The sequence below is a fragment of the Hemitrygon akajei genome, chromosome 1, assembly GCF_048418815.1.
Source record: "Hemitrygon akajei chromosome 1, sHemAka1.3, whole genome shotgun sequence".
Lineage (NCBI taxonomy): Eukaryota > Metazoa > Chordata > Chondrichthyes > Myliobatiformes > Dasyatidae > Hemitrygon > Hemitrygon akajei.
Genome location: NC_133124.1, coordinates 42963222 through 42985166, shown reverse-complemented (window position 1 = coordinate 42985166; position 21945 = coordinate 42963222). Strand labels below are relative to the sequence as shown.

At 37.7% G+C, this 21945-nt stretch overlaps 1 protein-coding gene across 1 annotated transcript in view; it reads right to left on the bottom strand.

The window, feature by feature from the left end:
* The window catches only part of bpnt2 (3'(2'), 5'-bisphosphate nucleotidase 2), a 60854-nt gene that overhangs the window by 16860 nt on the left and 22049 nt on the right, over positions 1 to 21945 (bottom strand). Inside the window, exon 2 of the mRNA XM_073042013.1 lies at positions 3582 to 3744. Within this exon, the coding sequence (XP_072898114.1) occupies positions 3582 to 3744 (163 nt within the window). The remainder of the gene's footprint in view (positions 1 to 3581; positions 3745 to 21945) is intronic.

The following is a 21945-nucleotide window of genomic DNA, read 5'->3' as shown; positions in this document are numbered from 1 at the left end:
GGTAAATCTCCTCTGCACCCTTTCTATGGCTTCCACATCCTTCCTATAGTGAGGCGACCAGAACTGACCATAGTACTCCAAGCGGGGTCTGACCAGGGTCCTATATAGCTGCAACGTTACCTCTCACCTCCTAAACTCAATCCCACAATTAATGAAGGCCAATGCACCATATGCTTTTTTAACCACAGAGTCAACCTGCACAGCAGCCTTGAGTGTCCTATGGACTCGAACCCCAAGATCCCTCTGATCCTCCACACTGCCAAAAGTCTTACCATTGCCAAGAGTGTTGCACTTTGGTAGTTAGGTCTTACACAGTGAACAGTAGGGCACTGAGGAGTGTGGTAGAACAAAGGGATCTGGGAATACAAGTCCATAATTCATTGAAAGTCAATAGGGTTGTAAAGAAAGCTTTTGGCACATTGGTCTTCATAAATAAATGAGTATAGGAGATGGGATGCTGTGTTAAAGTTGTTTAAGTTATCGGTGAGCCCTAATTTGGAGTACTGTATGCAGTTTTGGTCTCCTACCTACAGGAAAGATGTAAATAAGATTGGAAGAGTAAAAAGAAAATTTACTGGAGGACCTGAGTTATAAGGAAATGTTCAATAGATTAGGATTTTATTCCTTGGAACACAGAAGATTGAGGGGAGAGTTGATAGAGGTGTAAAAAATTATGAGAGTTATAGCTAGGGTAAACGCAAGCAGGCATTCCCACCTCCCCCCCCCCCCCCCCACCAGAGGTTAGGTAGGACTACAACTAGAGGTCATGAGTCAAGAGTGAAAGGTGAAAGTTTAAGGGGAAAATGAAGGAAATTCAAAGGGTCATAAGAATTTGGCAAGTGGTGCACGTATGCTCGATTTCAACGTTTAATAGAAGTTTGGATAGGTACATGGATGGTAGGGGTATGCAGGACTATAGTCTGGATGCTGGTTGATGGGATTAGGCAGTTTAAATAGATTGTTATGGATTTCTGGGCTGTACTTTTCTATGACCCTCAGTGACTATCTGAATTTGTAAATACCAGAAAAGCAAAATAACTGACAGACTAAATTAAACATACTACAAAAAAGTGACAGCACATGCTGAACTTCCAAAGTATCAAGCAGTATAGCCAACATTCAAGAAACAAGCTCCATGGTAACACAAGTGATTTAACGACCAAGCACGCGAGACAACTGCCAGCACTGTCAGCTTGGATCGCAACGCTCAACATCACAAGGAAAGAAAACAATACATCTTATTTTGTAAATCCTCTCTGTGATCTCTAATATTTTTTGCTTTTGTCACAATAGGTTCTTTAAAGCAGAATTGTCTTCTGCCTACAGCCGTTTTCAGTGTCATTTAAATTTTTGTTCTGATGATATGCAACAACTGTCTGCCCCACTCTATAGTTTCAGGATTTTTTTATAATCTAAGTGTTATCACCAAAAGGCAAATGCAATGTAGTTAAAGAACATTTGACTGGAACTAGAAGCATGACAACAAGCCAGGGATGATAAATTAAACACAACAGGCCTCAGTCTAATACCAATCTAGTTCAGTAAGCAATAAAATTTGCATAAAATATATTTTATATTCTGTGTCAGAAAGTTCTTTCTCTCCCTCCCACTCCTTCAATTCTGATGCTCTTTATTTCCCCTGTTCTTTCATTTGCCATAACTCTAGTCTCCAATGATTTTCATGTGATATTTTTCTGCCTACTCCTCTTTTAACAATCTTATTTTGCTTCATAATGATATAAACCAGGTTGAAAAGAATTTTTAAAAGAACTCTTTTTCAAAATTCATGCTCCTTCAAAACTGCATATCCACTAATTTATGCACAAGTAACACTGTGGGAGATGTAGAAATAAAATTCATCTCCATAGAACCATAGAACATTACAGCACAGAAACAGGCCTTTTGGCCCTTCTTGGCTGTGCCGAACCATTTTTCTGCCTAGTCCCACTGACCTGCACCTGGACCATATCCCTCCGTACACCTCTCATCCATGTACCTGTCCAAGTTTTTCTTAAATGTTAAAAGTGAGCCCGCATTTACCATTCCACACTCCCACCACTCTGTGTGAAGAAGTCAGACAGACATACTTTATTGATCCCGAGGGAAATTGGGTTTCGTTAGTCGCACCAACCAAGAATAACGTAGAAATATAGCAATATAAAACCATAAATAATTAAATAATAAGTAAGTAATGCCAAGTGGAAATTAGTCCAGGACCAGCTTATTGGCTCAGGGTGTCTGACACTCTGAGGGAGGAGTTGTAAAGTTTGATGGCCACAGGCAGGAATGACTAGTCCCCCCTAATATTCCCTTTAAACTTTTCCCCCTTCACCCTTAACTCATGTCTTCCGGTTTTTTTCTCCCCTAGCCTCAGTGGTAAAAGCCTGCTTGCATTCACTCTATCTATACCCATCATAATTTTATATACTTCTATCAAGTCTCCCCTCATTCTACACTCCAGGGAATAAAGTCCTAACCTATTCAACCTTTCTCTGTAACTAAGTTTCTCAAGTCCTGGCAACATCCTGGTAAACCTTCTCTGCACTCTTTCAACCTTATTAATATCCTTCCTGTAATTCGGTGACCAAAACTGCACACAACGTAATTTGGTGACCAAAATTGCACACAATACTCCACAGTATAAGAATTGTATCATAATAGTCATTCTGCAGGTTTTCAAAAACAGTGTCAAAATCTGGTCACCAGAGTAACTAAACCCTAATCGCAAAGCCACACATCACTCTCAGTCCTCTTCCAGCTCTCATTCCCTCATTCATTTTCACTTATTAAGTCCCATTTAATTGCCCATTTCTCACCTCCAGGGCGGATCAATGTCCCACCATCATTTCATACTTTTCTATGAAGTTTCTGCCTACATGCAAATCTACCAGCTTAAGGCAACTTTATAGGATCACTGCCCATCCAATAACCTGTAATCAAAACAACCTTTCCTTATGACATAGATGGTCATTTCAGCTCATCAGGTCTATGCTGGCTCACAGAGCAAACCCACTGCTACACCAATTTTCTCATCACCCTATTCTCCCTAGATTCTCATGAATTTGCCCCACACTCTACCGTGCACTAAAGGTAATCCACATCATCCAACCAGCACATCTTTCAGATACGGAAGAAAACCTGAGCATCTGGCTGAAACCCAAGAAATCACAAAGTGAATCTGAAAACTCTACATAGACAGCACTCACAGTTGCAGAAGTTACACCAATGCAGTGCCCAATAGATCACAATATCTTCCAAGAAAAAGGCATCCACAGAATCACTTGAATTAAATAATAAAGGTAAAGGTATACAGATCTATGGAAAGATAGATATGCACACACACACAGAAAGGCAATCTCACAATCGTAAAGAGAAAGCAACATAATCTATTCTCTGACTTACTATGATCGATGTCACAATGCACTAGTTTAAAAGAAAAGACACAACTTAAATGACACATTGCAAGGATTTTCATGTACACAAAGTTAAATAATTAAAATCAAAAATTGTCTTAATTATTGAATTTCATTATCAGACACAATAATTTTAAATACATCAAAATTCAATAATAGATGTCACACCTGTATATTCCTGGGTGGCATCAAGAGGGTCAATCCATACAGTAATGCTGTCAGAAGAGACTTCTTCAGTTGTGGTAACTTTGTCCAGGATTTCCTTTGGAATTGCATGATCCCATGGAGGAATTTCTGGTACGGCACTGGTATCATGCTCTTCCGAGTACACCTAAGACAAAAAGAACTTCAATCAGATTGAACCCAGTCAATTTCAAACACCATTTGACATTTGTTATTAAAGTATTAGAATACAAATAGGCTCTTCATTCCCACCATTATACCCATCAAAACTAATCCAATTAGCAAGTTTATCATGTAATAACATGCAACAAAATGAAGCTTTAATTATCATCACATTTCATATCTACGCTACAAAACATTCACATTCAAGTAAAAGGCTCCCTTTGGCTGAACAGACAATATAACACAATGTTTATACCACATAGTAAAGAGAGATTTCATCTCCTGTTTATGGTGAGTTAGCTTATCTTTCCCAGCCAAAGAATAAAGTACCATTCTATGTTGGCAATGTGGGTTAGATGAATCAATAAAATATGCCTCCCATAATTGTCGTCTGGTGATTACTGCTATAAGTAATCATAGACCATGAGATGGTTCTTCAGGGAGACCACAGAAGCTGTACTTTAACCAATATATGATTACAACATGAATATGAGGCTGTGTTGCATTTGTGTTTTTGAATCAGGTATCATAAAATGTGTTGAAAATGAATATGCTTAAAGGGAGCTTGGTGCTGGTGGAAACTCCGGTGGTCTTCACTTTTATGGAGGAAAAACCATACAAGAAATGATTTTTATAACAATGCAAGTACCAATAAGTTTTCTCAATATCAATATGCTTATACAAGGTTTAGTAAATTTAAGTCTCTGAATCAATCAATTTCTGTGCTCAACAGCAATGAATCAACATTAGCAGTTTAAATTCCAACAATTTAGACTCAGAATTCAGACACTTATTTGAAGTGTAAAATCAGAAGTGAAACAATGCACATACTGTAGTAGTGGTAAGAAAAAAAGTGGATTAAATTTGGTCAGGAAGGGGAACTTAACATTAATATTCAAAGTTCTTAATATGACAAGGGACAAAAATGGGATGGAGATATGCAGAGTATTAGTAAAGGTGTCAATTTATACAGCTAGAATACAAGAACATTTCATAAAAGACTGCATAAGTTGAATTAATATGGATTTGATTTCTGAAATAGATGTTGGTAAGTCAGTAACCCAGAAAACTGACTGATAATCCAGTGAAACCAGAATAGGGAGCTTAAGGTAAAGGAACCCATGGGAGTGAGTGATTATGATAGAATTCACGCTGCAGTTTAAGAGGAAAAAGATAAAGTCAGATGTATCAGTATTACAGTGGAGTAAACAGAATTACAGAAGCACGAGAGGGAAGCTGGCCAAAGGTGATTGGAAGGAAGTGCTATCAGGGATGATGACAGAAAAGCAATGGCTGGAGTTTCTGAGGGGGAATTCAGAAGGCTAGATACATTTCAAACATGAATAAGTATTCTAAAGGGAGGATGAGGCAACCGCAGCTAACAAGTCAAAGACAGCATTAAAGCAAAAGAGAGGACATATAATATAGCAAAGAAATACTGGGAAATTCAAGGATTGGGAAGCATTTAAAAACCAATAGAGAGCAACTAAAAAAGCCATAAGGAGAGAAAAGATTAAATATTAAGGCAAGCAAGATAATAATATAAAAGAGGACTCGAGAAGTTTTTTTATTCCAGATATATAATGAGTAAAAAAAAAAGAGACAGACAAAGCGTATATCGGACTTCTGGAAAGTGACACTGGAGAGATAAAATGGAAGTACAAAGAAATGACAGATGAACATAATAAGTATTTTGCACCATTCTTCACCGCGGAAGACACTAGCAGTATACCAGAAGTTCAAGAATGTAAGGGAGAAGAAGTGCTTTTACTAAGAAGGGGCTTGAGAAGCTGAAAGTTCTGAAGGTAGTCAAGTTTCCTGAATCAGGTGGACTACATGCCAGGGTTTTGAAAGATGTAGCTGAAGTGAATGTGGAGGCATTAGTAATGACATTTCAAGAATCGTTAGATTTTAGAATGGTTCCAGAGGACTGGGAAGTTGCAAATGTCACTCGACACTTTAAGAAGGTAAGAAAGCAAGAAGGCAGAAGAAAGAAAATTATAGGTCAGTTAGACTGACTTCAGTAACTAGGAAGATATTGGAGCAACTAGGATGATCTTGGCAGATGGGTAAGATTTCAGAATACTTGGAGGCACATGATAAAGTAGGCCAAAGTTAGTATGGTTTCTTTAAGGGGAAATCATAACTGACAAATATGTTGAAATTCTTGTAGAAGAGGCAGATGGAAAAATACTGTAGGGAAACATATGGTCATGCACAATGATTAAAGAAATAAAAGCATTGACTATTATTTTCTAAATGGAGAAAATTCAAAAATCAGAGGTGCATAGGGACTTGGGAGTCTTTGTACGGGATTCCCTAAGGTTAACTTGCAGGCTGAGTCAGTGGTAAGGAAGGCAAATGCAATGTTAGCATTCATTTTGACAGTACCTGAATACAAAAAGAAACTTGCAATGCTGTGGCTTTATCAGACATTGGTCAGACTGCGACTGGAGTATTGTGAGCAGTTTTGGGCTTCTTATCCAATAAAAGATGTGCTGGCATAGGAGTGGATCCAGAGGAGATTCACAAGAATGTTTCTGGGAGGGAACAGAAGTGCTAACAGATGAGGAGCATTTGATGGCTTTTGGCCAGTTCTCACTGGAATGTAGAAGAATACAAGGAGATCGCAATGAAACCTACCAAATATTGAATAGCTTAGATAGAGTGGATGTTGGGAAGATGTGGAGGAGGAGTCTAAAACCAGAGGGCATCCATTTAGATTAGACAAGAGTTTTAGCCAGAGGGTAGTGAATCTGTGGAATTAATTACCAAGACAGTAAGGATATTTTAAGCAGTGTTTGATATGACGTTAATTAGTTAGGGTGTCAAAGGATACAGGTGGAAGGAAGGCATGAGAATAGGATTGAGAGGGATAATAAATCAGCCATGATGGAATGGCAGAGCAGGCTCAATGGGCTGAATGGCCTCATTCTGCTCCTACGCATGTCTTAAGGTTTTATGGAATTGCAGAATGCTGCTGGAGAATCTGAATTCAATTTTAAACATATGAAAGCAAAATGTTGGTTAAAATAGTTATTAGGAGCCTACTGAGTCTCTGAAAAAGGAAATGAATGTTCTTTGTGTGAAAACATGCACTGTGAAGTGACTCTTAAGACACTCAGTTGTATCAAACTAGTAACAGTAATTGAAGGTCCACTAGCACTTTCTCAAAGTAAGTAAAAATTACCAGCTTTCCAGTCAGAAATGAAATGGAATTAGGAATTCTCATAAGCGAGCAGATAGGGTATATACTTAATGACTAATCAGAGGAACAACAGGACAAGTTTATAAAGATTTTTCTTACCCTGGAAAAGTGAAATAGAGCTAACACGAGTGAATCTGCAGATGCTGGAAATAAATAAAAACACAAAATGCTGGCAGAACCCAGCAGGCCAGACAGCATCTATGGGAGGAGGTAGTGACGACGTTTCAGGCCGAAACCCTTCATCAGGAGTGAAGTGAAATAGAGCTATATTTTTGAACAAATTAATAGTTTAACACTCATCTATGTTTCAAGATCTATAAAGATTTCTAGTCTATCAAGAGAGAAAAAAACTGATTATTTAACACACTAACCCAAGAAATAGGAGCAGGAGGAGGCAACCTGGTCTGATAAGCCTGCTACACTATTCAATAATGATTGATCTGACTCTGCCTATCTGTTTTTCTTCCCACCACATAACTGTTATTCCATACAATTTGCATTTGATGAGGTAGCCCCTACTACTTCCTCGAGCAGAGGGTTCCAGATACACTACTCTCCTGGGAAAGCAGTTTCTCCTAATCTCCATCCTAAATCTGTTTCCCTGAATCTTGAAGCCATGTCCCCAAGTTCTATAGTCTGACTTACTAGAGGAAGCAAGCAATCAGATTAAGAGAACTGAAAATGGCAATCATAAAATAGCTAGGTTTAATGGAAGGAAGGAGAAGAATTCAGATTCAGATTCAGTTTATTGTCATTTAGAAACCACAAATGCAATGCAGTTAAAAACTGAGACAACGTTCCTCCAGAATGATATCACAAAAGCATATGACAAAACAGACTACACCAGAAAATCCACATAACGTTTGGCAATCCCCAATCCAGAGTCCGGAGAGGCTGCTGCATATTAATATCGCGCTACCGTTTAGCGCGTTCCCTGGAAAGGAGCTCCAAATCCATCAGACAAAAAGAAGACCAAAAACTAAAGCTACAAGACCTGCACAAAACCACATAATTACAACATATAGTTACAACAGTGCAAACAATAGCATAATTGATAAAAAAAAACACACTATGGGCACAGTAAAAATAGTCCAAGATGTTAAAGGATGTAAGTTCAAAAGAAATCACCACAGTTTCCACAAGTCCCCAGGGTCCCGACAGACTCGCCATCCCCACGCCGGCGGCAGAAGGGAATACCCCCACTATGGCCTTCCAAGGCGCCGCCCGACTCAGCCTCGCAGACGCAGTACACAATGGAAGCTCCGTCGAAACCAGCCTCGTAGACGCAGCACACACCGAAAACGACCTGAGTCCGTCGAAAGGACTCCCAGTCCGTCGAACCTCTGAGCCGACGACCATCCCCTCCGGCACAGCTTCTCCGAGCACCATCCTCTACCGAGTGTTTAAGATGGCCCCGCCAATGGCCATCGGCAACGCGACCCCGAGGACTGGGGGCCTGTTCTTCCCAGAAGAGTCCCGGACCTCACAGCAGCAGCAACAAAGAAGGTCTTCCTGGAATTTCCCGATGTTTCTCCGTGCTTCCATGTCCGTTTACAATCAATTATGATTGCGCACGGCACCCCACTTCACAAACAACAGATAATCAGTTTCGGAGTGGCTGCAGCAAGCTGCGTCACGCCGCCATCTTGGATCAAGAATGTGAAGAACTATAGGTTTAAAAAGTGCTGGACAAATAAACGCAAAATTCAGAGAGATTAAAATAAATAGTTGGATAAAAATAAGATATATACACACATATTACATATATACACATACACACACACACATAAATACATACAGATATATGTAATTAAAATAAATAAGTAGTGCAGAAAGGGAGGAAAAAAGTAGTAAAATAGTGTTCATTGGTTCAATGTCCATTCAGAAATTTGATGGCAGAGGGGAAGAAGCTGGTCCTGAAACACTGAGCATCTCTCTTTAGGCTCCTTTACTTCCTCCTTGATGGTAGCAATGAGAAGCGGGCATGTCCTGGGTGACGGGGATGCTTAATGATGGAAGCTATCTTTTTAAGGAATCACCTTTTGAAGATGTCCTGGATGCTGGGGAGGCTAGTGCCCATGGCGCAGCTGGCTGAGTTTACAACCTCCTGCAGTTTTTCCGATCCTATGCAGTAGTCTCTCCACACCAGATGGTGATGCAACTAGTTAGAATACTCTTCACAGTACATTTGTGGAAATTAGCGAGCATCTTTAGTGACATACCAATTCTTGTCACTGTTGTGCCCTCTTCGTAATTATACCAATATGCTGGACCCAGGATAGATACTCAAAGACATTGACACCTAGGAACTTGAAACTGCTCGCCCTTTCCATTTCTGATCCCTTTATGAGGGCTGGTGTGTTCCCTTGACATTCCCTTCCCAAAGTCCACAACCAATTCCTTGATCTTATTGTCACTTGAGCGCAATGTTGTTGCTGCGACACCATTCAGCCATCTGATTTATCTCGCTCCTGCATACCTCCTTGTCACCATCTGAATTTCTGCGAAGAATTGCTCTGCTGTCAGCAAATTTATAAATGTCATTTGAGTTGTGCCTTGCCACACAATCATGCATGTACACAGAGTAGAGCAGTGGGCTAAGCATGCATCCTTGAGGTGTGCCAGTGTTGATAATCAGCAAGGAGACATTAATTTCGATCCGGACAGACTATGGTTTCCCGGTGAGGAAATCAAGGATCCAATTGCAGCAGGAGTTATCAAGGCCCAGGTTTTGGAGCTTGTTGATTGTAACTGAGGGTATGACTGTGTTAAATGCAGAGCTGTAGTCAATATTACAGCAACCTGACATAAGTATTACTATTGTCCAGGTGCCCTGAGGCAGAGTGGAGAGCCAGTGAGATTGTATCCGCTGTAGACCTATTGTGGCGATGTGCAAATCGCAGTGGGTTCAGGTCCTTGCTTAGGCAGAAGTTGATTCTACCAATGCCTCTCAAAGCACTTCTTCACAGTAGATGTGAGAGCAAATGGGCAAAGGCATTGAGGCAGTTCATTTTGTTCTTCTTGGGCACTGGTATAATTGAAGCAGGTGGGAACCTCCGACTGCAGCAATGAGGGATTTAAGATGTCCTAGAAACACTCCCACCAGTTGGTTGTCACAGATTTTCACAACTCTACCATCTCTACCATCAGGGCCTGATGCCTTGTGAGGGTTCACCCTCTTGAAAGACGTTCTGATGTCAGCCTCCAAGACAGATATCACGGGGTCACCGGATGCTGCAGGGATTTGCACGTGTAGCTTCATTCTCCCTTTTGAAGTGTGTATAAAAGGCACTAAGCTCACCTTGGAGTGAAGCATCACAGCCATTCATGTTAGGTTTTGCTCTGTAGGAAGTACTGGTCTGCCAGAGCTGAAGTGAATTCAATTCTATCTTGAACCTCAAACAGGATTGTTTTTTGTCCTTAAAATAGTCTTCCGTAGGTCGTACCTTGTCTAACTTGTAGGACTTCTTGTACAGTTCTAGATCACTGGTCTAGAATGCCACAGATCTCACCCTCAGCAGACTACAAATCCCCTGGTTCATCCATTGATTTTAGCTTTGGGTATGTGCTTGAAGGCACACACATCCACACAGATCTAGATGAAGTCAATGACAACTGTGGCAAATTCTTCCAGACTTGAAGATGAATCTCTGAATATTGTCCAGTCCACTGGTTCTAAGCAGTCCTGTAAGCACTCTGCCACCTTCTTTGACCATACCTTCTTGGTGCTGTGGTCTTTAGTCTCTGCAAAAACACTAAGAGTGAAAGTACAGCCAGGTAACTGGACTTTCCAAACTGTGGGCAGGGGATGGCACAATAAGTGTTCTTGATAATGGTATAACAGTGGTCTCGTGTGTTGGCTTGTCTGGTACCACTGATGATATCTTGGTTGTCAAAGACTTCTTCAAGCTGGCTGGTTGGAACCTCCCACAATAACAGGGAAGACAATAAAGAATATAACATATATACACACACTTACAGGTATCAAGTACATATATGTCACTGTATACTGTATTACTGAGATTCATTTTCTTTCAGTATTCACAGCAAGTACAAATAAATACCGAATCAATGAAAAACCACCAACAAGACAAATGAACAACCAAAGTGCAAAAGACAACAAACTGTGCAAATACTGTGCAACAAATTGATGAAAAAATAATAATAATTAGAATATGAGATGAAGTGTCCTTGAAACATAGTCCACAGGTTGTAGGGTGAGTGAAGTTGATTGAAGTTATTCCCTCTGGTTTAAGAGCTCGTTTGCTGAGGGGTTTATGTGCCCTTGGTGAGGAAATTGTGTCAGTGATTCAAAAATATGACTCACATCTAAAGATACCAAGTCATATTCCTGAAAGAACACAAAACAAGTCTGGAAAGAACACAAGACATTTATGGTCATTAGGCCATTCAGCCCATCGAGTCTGCTCCACCATTCCATCACAGCTGATCCCAGTTCCCACTCAATCCCAGAGACGTAACTTCTCGCCATATCTTTGATGCCCTGACCGATCAGGAAGCAATCAACTTCCACCTTAAATATACCCACAGTCTTGGCCTCCACCACAGTCTGTGGCACAGAATTCCACAGATTCACTACTCTCTGGCTAAAAAAAATTCTTCCTTACCTTTGTTCTAAAAGTTTGCCCCTCAATTTTGAGGCTGTGCCCCGTAATTCTGGATACCTCCACCATAGGAAACATCCTCTCCACATCCACCTTATCTAGTCCTTTCAATATTCAGTGGGTTTCAATGATAACCCCCTGCATTCTTCTAAATTTCAGTGAGTACCGGTCCAAAGCTGCCAAACACTCCTCATATTTTAATCCCTTCGTTCCCAGAATCATTCTCCTCTGGACTCTCTCCAATGACAACACATCCTTTCTGAGATACTGGGCCCATATCTCAATATGCTTTTTTCAGCTCTCTCTTAACTCCACATCTTGGCTACTATTTGGAGGCCTATATATGATTCCCATAATTTTTTTTACCCTTGCATTTTTTTTAAAACTTAACCCACAGAGATTCAACATTCTCTGACCCCATGCCACCTCTTTTTAAAAAATATAATTCTATCTCTTACCAACAAAGCAACACCACCACCTACCTATGCTTTCCTGCCCGTCCTTTCAATACAAAGTATATCCTTTGATGTTAAGCTCCCAACTATAGCCTTGCAGCCACAATTCAGTGATGGCCAATGTCACACTGACAAATCACTAATTGCTCCACGAGTTTGTCCACCTTATTCCGAATACTACACACATTTAAATACAGCACCTTCAATTCTGCATTCTTTGCCCTTTTGAATTTTGCCTGTGGTGCAATTTAACTCTCTTCTCTATTTGCATTTGTACCCGGTCATTGTCTTGTCCTTCCTTACATTCATGTTACACCCGTCCACTTTTAAACCTGCTAGCTTATTCTCAGCTCTATCATACTGGCTCCCATTACCCTGCCATATTAGTTTAAACCACTTCTTACATCTCTAGTAAATCTGCCCACAAGAATATTGGTCCCCCTCGGACCTTCATAAGCATCAGTCTGGAGTGAAAAGTCTATTAACAATTGCAAAGTACTAGGAAAAAAGTGCTATACAATAGGAAGTCCAAGTTTATGATGTATCTAGCACAGTGATTCCCAATGCGGACAGCACCACCCACCAAAGGGACAATTACGTGTACTAAGGGGTGTCATTAGGAAATGTAGAAGCAGCGGTTGGGGGGAGGGGTGAATGATTCTTGGGGGTGGAGCGGTAACCGGCAACCTAACTGGAGGCACAAGATCTGGCCGACTGTATCAACTCGCTGCTATTGTCAACATCTGATAATTTTGTATTTTAATTTAGCCCCATTAATGATGGATAAATATATACATTGTGATCTTTATGAGTCTGAAGGGGGTGAAGCTTTGAATTCTAATCCTGCTAAGAAACAAAAACTACAGAAAATGTGTCAATACAAAGTTACATACTTAGAGTGTGGTTTTATTCTGTTCCTGACAGATCAGTGATGCTTATTTGTAATACTGTACAGTCTGATGAAGCCAGAAACCATCAAGATTGCAGGATTACTTCCATAAAAGACACCCTGAAAAGGCTGCTTATGGTATTACTGAGTTCCAGAAGATAAACGAAGCTTTTCAGAAGTGTTGCACACTTGAGTCATTTGCCAAGTAAGCTAAAAATGACCTTGATAGTGCTCTCATTGCTTCTTACAATATTTTCAAAATGATAGCAAATGTGAAAAATCTCATTCAATTGATGAAATATTAATAATGCCTACTGTATCAGAAATCCTCACCACTGTTCTCAGAATGAATACTAGTATTTTAAAATCAATTCCTCCCAGTAATAACTCTGTAGCTCATCATATTGACAAAGTAGGTGAGACATTAAGAATCAATTATGCACAGAGCGACAAAAGAACAGTATTTGGAATACAACTGGATGAGTCAACTGCACAAGACAACAAGACATTGATAATGGCATACGCATCGTTTATCAAAAATGAGAAAATTTATGAAGAGTTTCTTTTTAGTAAAAAGTTAAAAACATCAACAAAGAAACAATCTACGATGAGCTTGAAATATAATTTGAAGATAAAAGTATTCCGATTAGGAACATGACTTCTTTCTTTCTTTTCAAATCTTTTTATTAATTTTTAAGAAAAACATAAGTAAAATATAAGTACAAAACATTTGAGAGTACACAATTAATAGATTAATTAACAATCAGATATGTATTAATCAATATATAAAGTCTCCCAAACTCATAGTATTAATGTAAAGGAATTAAGAAAAAAGAAAAAGGAGAAAAAGAACCCCCCCCAAAAAAAACTAAAAGAATTAAAAAAAAACAACTAATTAAAAAAAAACTAACCAACATGGGCAATTGCATAATGTTAAATACATACAGTAGTGCCGATGACTCCGAACCTCCATCCACACAATTCAGGATAGTAACAATAAGGTTCAGGATCAGACCATTTAATTCATATGAAAATGTTGAATAAATGGTCTCCAAGTTTCCTCAAATTTAACTGAAGAATCAAAAACCACACTTCTAATTTTTTCTAAACTCAAACAGGAAATAGTTTGAGAAAACCACTGAAATACAGTTGGAGGGTTAATTTCTTTCCAATTCAGTAAAATAGATCTTCTAGCCATTAGTGTAACAAATGCAATCATTCGTTGGGATGAAGCGGATAAACGCTTATTATCTATCATTGGTAGACCAAAAATTGCGGTAAAAGGATGTGGTTGGAGATTAATATTTAAAACTCTTGAAATAATATTAAAAATATCTTTCCAATAGTTTTGTAAACAAGGACAAGACCAAAACATATGGGTCAATGAAGCAACATCAGAATGACATCTATCACAGGTTGGATTAACAGAAGTATAAAATCGAGCAAGTTTATCTTTAGACATGTGAGCTCTATGTACAACCTTAAATTGTATTAGAGCATGTTTAGCACAGATAGAGGATGAGTTTACCAATGATAAAATTTTTTCCCATTGCTCAGTAGATATAGGGCAATGCAATTCTTCCTGCCATTCCTTCTTAATTTTTTCTGATATATCTGGCTGTACATTCATAATCATATTATAAATGATAGCTACTAAACCCTTTTGACAAGGATTGAGAGCTAAAATTCTTTCTGTAATGTCCAATGGACATTCTTTCGAAAAAGACTTTAGTTCATTATATAGAAAATTTCTAACTTGTAAATATCTAAAAAAATGGGTTTTAGATAAATTATATTTATTAGATAACTGTTCAAAGGACATAATGTTATCATCCAAAAACAGATCACGAAAACATGTTATACCTTTTGTTTTCCATAAAAGAAAAGCTTGATCTATAGATGATGGTCGGAAGAAGTAGTTAGATATTATAGGACTTAACAGCATAAACTTATTCAAACCAAAAAATTTACGAAATTGAAACCAGATTCGTAATGTATACTTAACTATGGGATTAGTTATCTGTTTATTCATTTTGAGTAACGAAAAAGGAAGTGAAGATCCTAAGATTGAGATCAATGAGAAATCTTGCACAGATTTACATTCCAAATTTACCCATTGTGGGCCAGCAACTGTAGTCGATTCTTGTGTCCAAAATATCAAATACCGTATATTAACTGCCCAATAGTAAAATCTTAAATTTGGTAGAGCCAAGCCGCCCTCCTTCTTAGGCTTCTGTAAATATTTTTTACCTAGCCTAGGATTTTTGTTCTGCCACAAATACGAAGATATTTTAGAGTCAACCATATCAAAAAAAGATTTAGGAATAAAAATTGGTAATGCTTGAAATAGATATAGAAATTTAGGTAGTATCATCATCTTAATGGCATTAATTCTGCCTACCAAAGACAAAGACAGTGGGGACCACCTATTAGCAAGTTGCTTAATTTGATCTATTAAAGGTAAAAAATTAGTTTTAAATAAATCTTTATGTTTTTTTAGTAATTTTAATACCTAAATAAGTAAAATAATCTGTAACAATTCTATATGGTACATGATTATAAATTGAAATATGCATATTTAATAGAAAAAATTCACTCTTATTAAAATTCAATTTATATCCAGAAAAATTACTAAATTGAGCAAGCAAAGAAGAAATAGCAGGAATAGATCTTTCAGGGTCAGATATATATAATAACAAATCATCCGCATATAATGATACCTTATACATCGTCTCCCCACGGGTAATACCTAAAATATTGGGTGATTCACGAATGGCTATAGCCAAGGGTTCTAAAGCAACATCAAATAATAAAGGGCTTAAAGGACAACCTTGCCTTGTACCCCGAAATAACTGAAAAAAAGGGGATCTTTGATTATTGGTAAAGACCGAAGCTAAAGGTTTATGATATATTAATTTAATCCATGATATAAATTTTGAACTAAAATTAAAATGTTGCAATGTATTAAATAAATATGACCATTCGACTCTATCAAATGCTTTTTCGGCATCTAAAGAAATGACACATTCTGGGATTTTAGATGAAGAGGTATAAACAATATTAATTAATTTTCTAATGTTAAAAGATGAATAGCGATTTTTGATAAATCCAGTCTGATCCTCAGAAATAATCCGAGGCAATATATTTTCTAATCTAATAGCCAAAATTTTACTAAAAATCTTAAAATCCGTATTCAGCAAAGATATAGGCCGATAGGATGCACATTCAGTAGGGTCTTTATCTTTTTTAAGAATTAAAGAAATAGAAGCTTCATAAAAAGATTGTGGTAGTTTACCTATACTTAATGCATCTTTAAAAATTTTACAAAGCCAAGGAGAAAGTATGGAAGAAAAGGATTTAAAAAATTCTGCAGAGAAACCATCTGGACCCGAAGCTTTACCCGAGTTCATTGAAAAAATAGCCTTTTCTATTTCAGACTCCATAATAGGTGTATCCAAAAATACACTATCCTCAACAGTTACTTTTGGAATATTCAATTTCCTTAAGAATTCATTCATTATAGAAGAGTCCTTAGTACATTCTGATTGATATAAGGAATTATAAAAATCTTGAAAGGCTTTATTTATCTCTTTATGATCAATCGTCAAAGTACCATCTTGTTTGCGAATCCTAGTAATCTGTCGCTTATCCGAAGCAATTTTCAATTGGTTAGCTAGTAGTTTACCAGACTTATCTCCATATGTATAGAATTGAGCTTTTGATTTAATTAACTGACTTTCAATCGAGGAGGTTAATAATAAACTATGCTCCATTTGAAGTTCCACTCTTTCTTTATAAAGTTCTTTACTAGGGGTCAATGAGTAGATCTTGTCAATTGCCTTAATTTTATCAACTAATGTTAATATTTTAGAATTAGTTCGTTTCCTAACTCCAGCAGAATATGAAATAATCTGTCCACGAATATATGCCTTAAAAGTATCCCACAAAATTCCACTAGAGATCTCTGCGGTAGAATTTATTGAGAAAAACAAATCAATTTGCTGTTTAATAAAGTTGACAAAGTCAGAGTCCTGCAGTAAAACAGGATTAAACCTCCAACCATTAGTACTAATATATGAATCCGTCACCTTAATAGATAACTTCAAAGGTGCATGATCAGATAGAGTAATAGAGTCATATTTACAATCCATAACATCTGTAAGTAAATGCTGATCAATGAAAAAGTAATCAATTCTTGAGTATTTATGATACACATGGGAAAAGTATAACTCTTTGTCATTAGGGTGTAAAAAACGCCAATTTCACAAATAGCTGAATCAATCATAAAAGAATTAATAAGAGAAGCCGATTTATTCGGAAAAGTTTGAGTGGGCTTGGATCTATCCATCAAAGGGTTTAGACAACAATTAAAATCCCCGCCCATTATCAATCTATATTGATTCAGATTGGGAAAGGATGTAAATAAGCATTTAAAAAATTCAGGACAGTCAGTATTTGGAGCATAAACATTAACTAAAACAACTTTTTGATTAAAAAGTAAACCAGTAATAAGCAAAAATCTACCTTGCGGATCTGAAATTGTTTCATGATGTATAAAAGCAGTTGATGAGTCTATAAAAATAGAAACACCTCTCACTTTGGCTTGCGAATTTGAGTGATACTGTTGGCCCTTCCAAAACCTAAACAACCGCTGACTATCCACCTTCCTTACATGAGTCTCTTGTACAAAAATAACATTAGCATTCATTCTATGGAATACTTTGAATATTTTTTTCCGTTTGATCGGATGATTTAAACCATTAGTATTCCAAGAAACAAAGTTAATAGTCTTATCCATATTGACAATATATATTACAGTTAACACATAAGTTTGAAAGAAAAGTGAACTCATGAACCCAGAAGAAGGAAGTAAGTTCAAGGGGAAAACGGAAGTCACAGCACTGCAGCCATTTTTGTAGTTTCATATAAGCCCATGAAATAAAACTAAGCAAAAAGCAAGCGAAAAAAAAGAGAAAAAAGAAAAATCCCCCTCCCACCACCCTCAAAACCCCAGGAAAAAAGCCAAAAAGAGGCAAGCGAGCGATCTAATACTAAAATTACCCCCTTGTCTCAAGACGGCAACTCGAACGTAACAAAGTTAAAAAAAAATACAAACAACCCACATTATAAAAAAGGGTTGATATAACAAAAGTTAAAATATAAAATTAGTGTTATAAATGTATATAAACAAAAGGGTTAAAAAAAGAATTAAAACAATAAATGAAAGTTTAAAACTTTCAAACACATCAAAACAGTTATGACGCTCCAAACACTGGAGTCTGTCGGGAAGAAGAAACACCATTTTATTTTTTTCCCAATCTTAATATTCAAATGTTAAAAGTGTAAAAGAGAGCGTATATCGATTTAAAAAAAAAGTAAAAAGGAAGAAAAAACCCTAATCGATGTGCCTGATCGATTACCGGGAGAATATCCAGTACCTCTGAGCCCAGGACATCCACTAGAAATTTAGAGAAGAAAACGGTAAGATCACCGCTTTCAAATTTTTCCGGGATCCCAATTAACCGAAGATTTTGTCTTCGAGAGCGATTTTCCAAATCAGTAATTTTAACTTTATAGCGATCCATCTGTTGGAACGTCGAAGTTTGCTCTTCTTGTATTTTTTCGATTATACGATCTTTCTTAAGAGCAGCTTCTTCAAGAGCCAAAATACTTGCTTGTTGTTTTTGTGATTCCAGTGAAAGGGTCTGGAACTTTTCTTCAAGTGATTTCAAACGTTCGTCATACTGTAAAAACTTTACGAATATTTTTCTCTCCAGATCTTCAAATTTGACTTCTATAAGCTTCACAACTGTTTCTAAAGTTATCGGTTCTTTCATCTGTTTCGGTTCTTTTGCTTTAGACATTTCAGCAAGTTGAGAATAATTCAAATAGTTTAAAAAGAAGAATTCTGTATGTTTAGACCCCTTTAGAATAAGTTTAAGGGGTGTTTGTAGGTTAAAAAGACGTAAAAGGTTTGGAGCAAAGCCTAGAAGCGGTTTACTCCATGAGCGCCATCTTGAGACCTCGGAACATGACTTCTTGTGCAACAGATGGAGCACCACATGACAGGTCGCCATGCTGCTTTAGTGGCATTTATGAGAAAATAAATTCAATCTATTTGCAATCCATTGTGTAATTCAATGTCAACACCTTGCAGCCAAAAACCTCAGCTAGTGACTTTTTGAAGCATGACTCTTAGAATAACTGTATCGACAAAATAATAGCTCATCCATTAAATAGCAGAATATTTCACTAATTATGCCAAGATAACAATGAAGAGTTTGAATGCTTGCTCCTTCACACTGAAGTACATTGGCCGCTGCTTAAAAATGTTTCTTTGAGCTTTTTGACACTGTGGTTAAATTTCTGTTCAAAGTCAACAAGAGCTTGGGAAACACACAAAAAGTGCTGGAGGAACTCAGCAGGCCAAACAACATCTATGAAAAAAAATACAATCGACGTTTCAGGCTGAAACCCTTCAGCAGGACTTGGCAAGAGCTTGGGAAACAAGATAGAATGTTTACTTGGAGACGTGGCATACCTACTAATCTGTATGCCAAATAAACATTCTAAATATGAAACTGCAGGGTGAGAATTTCACTTTATTCCAGGCAAAAAGTGCAGTGTTCACTTCTATTGGAAAATTGGAAATATACAAGCAAAGTATTTGAAGAAAAATGTTCTCAGTGTTTCCCTGCATGGAAAAAATGCCCCTCTCTTTCACAGAATGTGATTTGTACGAGTACTGCTTACACATGGAGTCACTGAAGGAAGATTTTCAGAATTGATTCAAAGATCTGGAAATTCCGGAGTGGGTGTAAGTACAAGAGAGCTTGCAAGAAAAAATTATCAAAATTCAGAATGATGAAGAAGCAAAACCATTTTTCAAAAATGTTTGATTTTGTGCTAGTTGGCTACACTGTCATACAAAGTTTCCTCATCTTTGGAGAACAGCCAAACTGCTATTCATTGCATTTCCATCCTCCTACCTTGTTGAAAGAGTGAACCACATACTCAGAGATCACTTGGGCAGTGTTTTGCATGGGGGACTTGGGGCTTTTGTTGTCACAAAAACTAAATATTTCAACTCTTGCTAAAAACCATCAAGCTCAAGGATCACAGCTGCTGTAAAGGATCACAGGTACTGTGCAAGTTGGATTTAAGAGACAAATATTGAAAATTTAACAGAGAATCATTTTTCTCATGTTAGCATATGGTAGACATGTTTTTGTACCATGGATGTGGCGGGAAGTACATTGTGCCAAAGGGGGGCATTGGCAAGTATGAAGGTGCTTTAGGGGACCAAAAACATTTGGTAAACACTGATCTAGCACAAAGAATATAAAAGAGGAAAGTTCAAGAATAAAGTCATCTTCAATTAAGAAATGAAGCTAAATAATTGGACATCTTTGGATAAACAGAAGGCCAGAAGGGATTTGCTAAGAGAAAAAAGAAAGATGTTAAACAACTTAATGAAGAGACAACAGAAGTAGCAGTCATAGATTTTGTTCATGCAAGTACAAGCCAGCGTGCCTTACATCAGGATAATTATTGGATAAAATCCTAGGAACAGGAACAGGATTTATGTACAGTATGTTTCCAAAGGCTAGAGCTGATTGGGGATAGTTGGCATGGCGTTTGAGCTGGGGGGGGGGGGGGGGGGACAAAAAAAAAGAGTCCTGCTTTACAAATTTGCTTTTTTTTTGAGAAGATAACTGAGAAGATTGATGAAGGCTCAAGAGCAAACATTGTGTTAATGGACTAGACTAAGAAAAGTGACTGATTCTCATATGGGAGTTGATCCAGAAGCACAAGGCATTTGGAATTCAAAGCGAGTTGGCTAACTAGATCTAAAATTAACTTGATGACAGGAGGCAGAGGGTATTCGTGGAAGGCTGCTTTGCATGATTGCAAGTCTGTGATCACTGGTGGGATCGGTGTTAAAACCCTTGCAGTTTATGACATACAATATATTAATAATCTGGATGTGAACTTTGAAGGTATGATTAACAAGTTTGCAGATGACATGAAAGTCGCTGGTGTTGTAGACAGCAAGAAGGGCTGTTTAAGACTACAGCAGAATGCAAGTCAAATGAAATGTTGGGTGGACTGTTGGTAGATGGAATTTAGACCAAACAGATGCATGTTGATACATTTTAAGAAATCAAATAGTGGTAAAATATATACAATAAGTAGTAGAACGTTGAGGAATGTTGATGGGCAGCAGGACCTTAGCACTCAGATCCATAGTTCACAGCATCAACACAGGTAGACAGGATGTTGAAGGCATATAGCATTCTGTCCTTCATATTTTTACATTAATATTAAATAATATTTACAATATAAGCTCTGGGCATAACTTTAAATCATCTGTCCACTCAAACATTTTGTGACTGGAACTAGACGAAATTCCAAAAAGTTAAATTGACCATCCCTGAAGCAATCGCCTGACTGCAATAACCAAATGCAAATTATAGAGCATAGAACATGCAGCATAGTATAGGCACTTCTGCTCATGATGTTGTGCTGACTGATGTAAACATTCTCTAACCCTTTCATTCTTGTGCTCACATAAGAGTGTCTTAAATGTCCCTATTCCATCAACTTTTATCATCACCCAGGCACCACTCTCTGTGTTAAAAATACTTTCCTCAGATATCTTCCTTAAATTTCCCTCCACGCACCTTCAATGCACATCTTCGAGTACGGGCCATTGTCACCTGGGAATCCACACTATGTATGCCTCGCATAATCTTATACACCTCCATCAAGTATCTGTAGAATGATCTCCATCACACCAAAGAGCAAAGCTCTAGCTCTCCCAAATTTTCATACGACCTTTCCTAATCCAGGCAGCATCTTGGTAAATTTTCGCTGAGCCTTCCTTAAAGTTTCCACACCTTTCCTATAGTGAGATGACTAGAGTTGAACACAGTAATTGAAGTCTTGTCTAACCACAGTTTTATAGAGGAATAAACTTCTTGGGCTTCCAGACAGGTATAGGCATCAA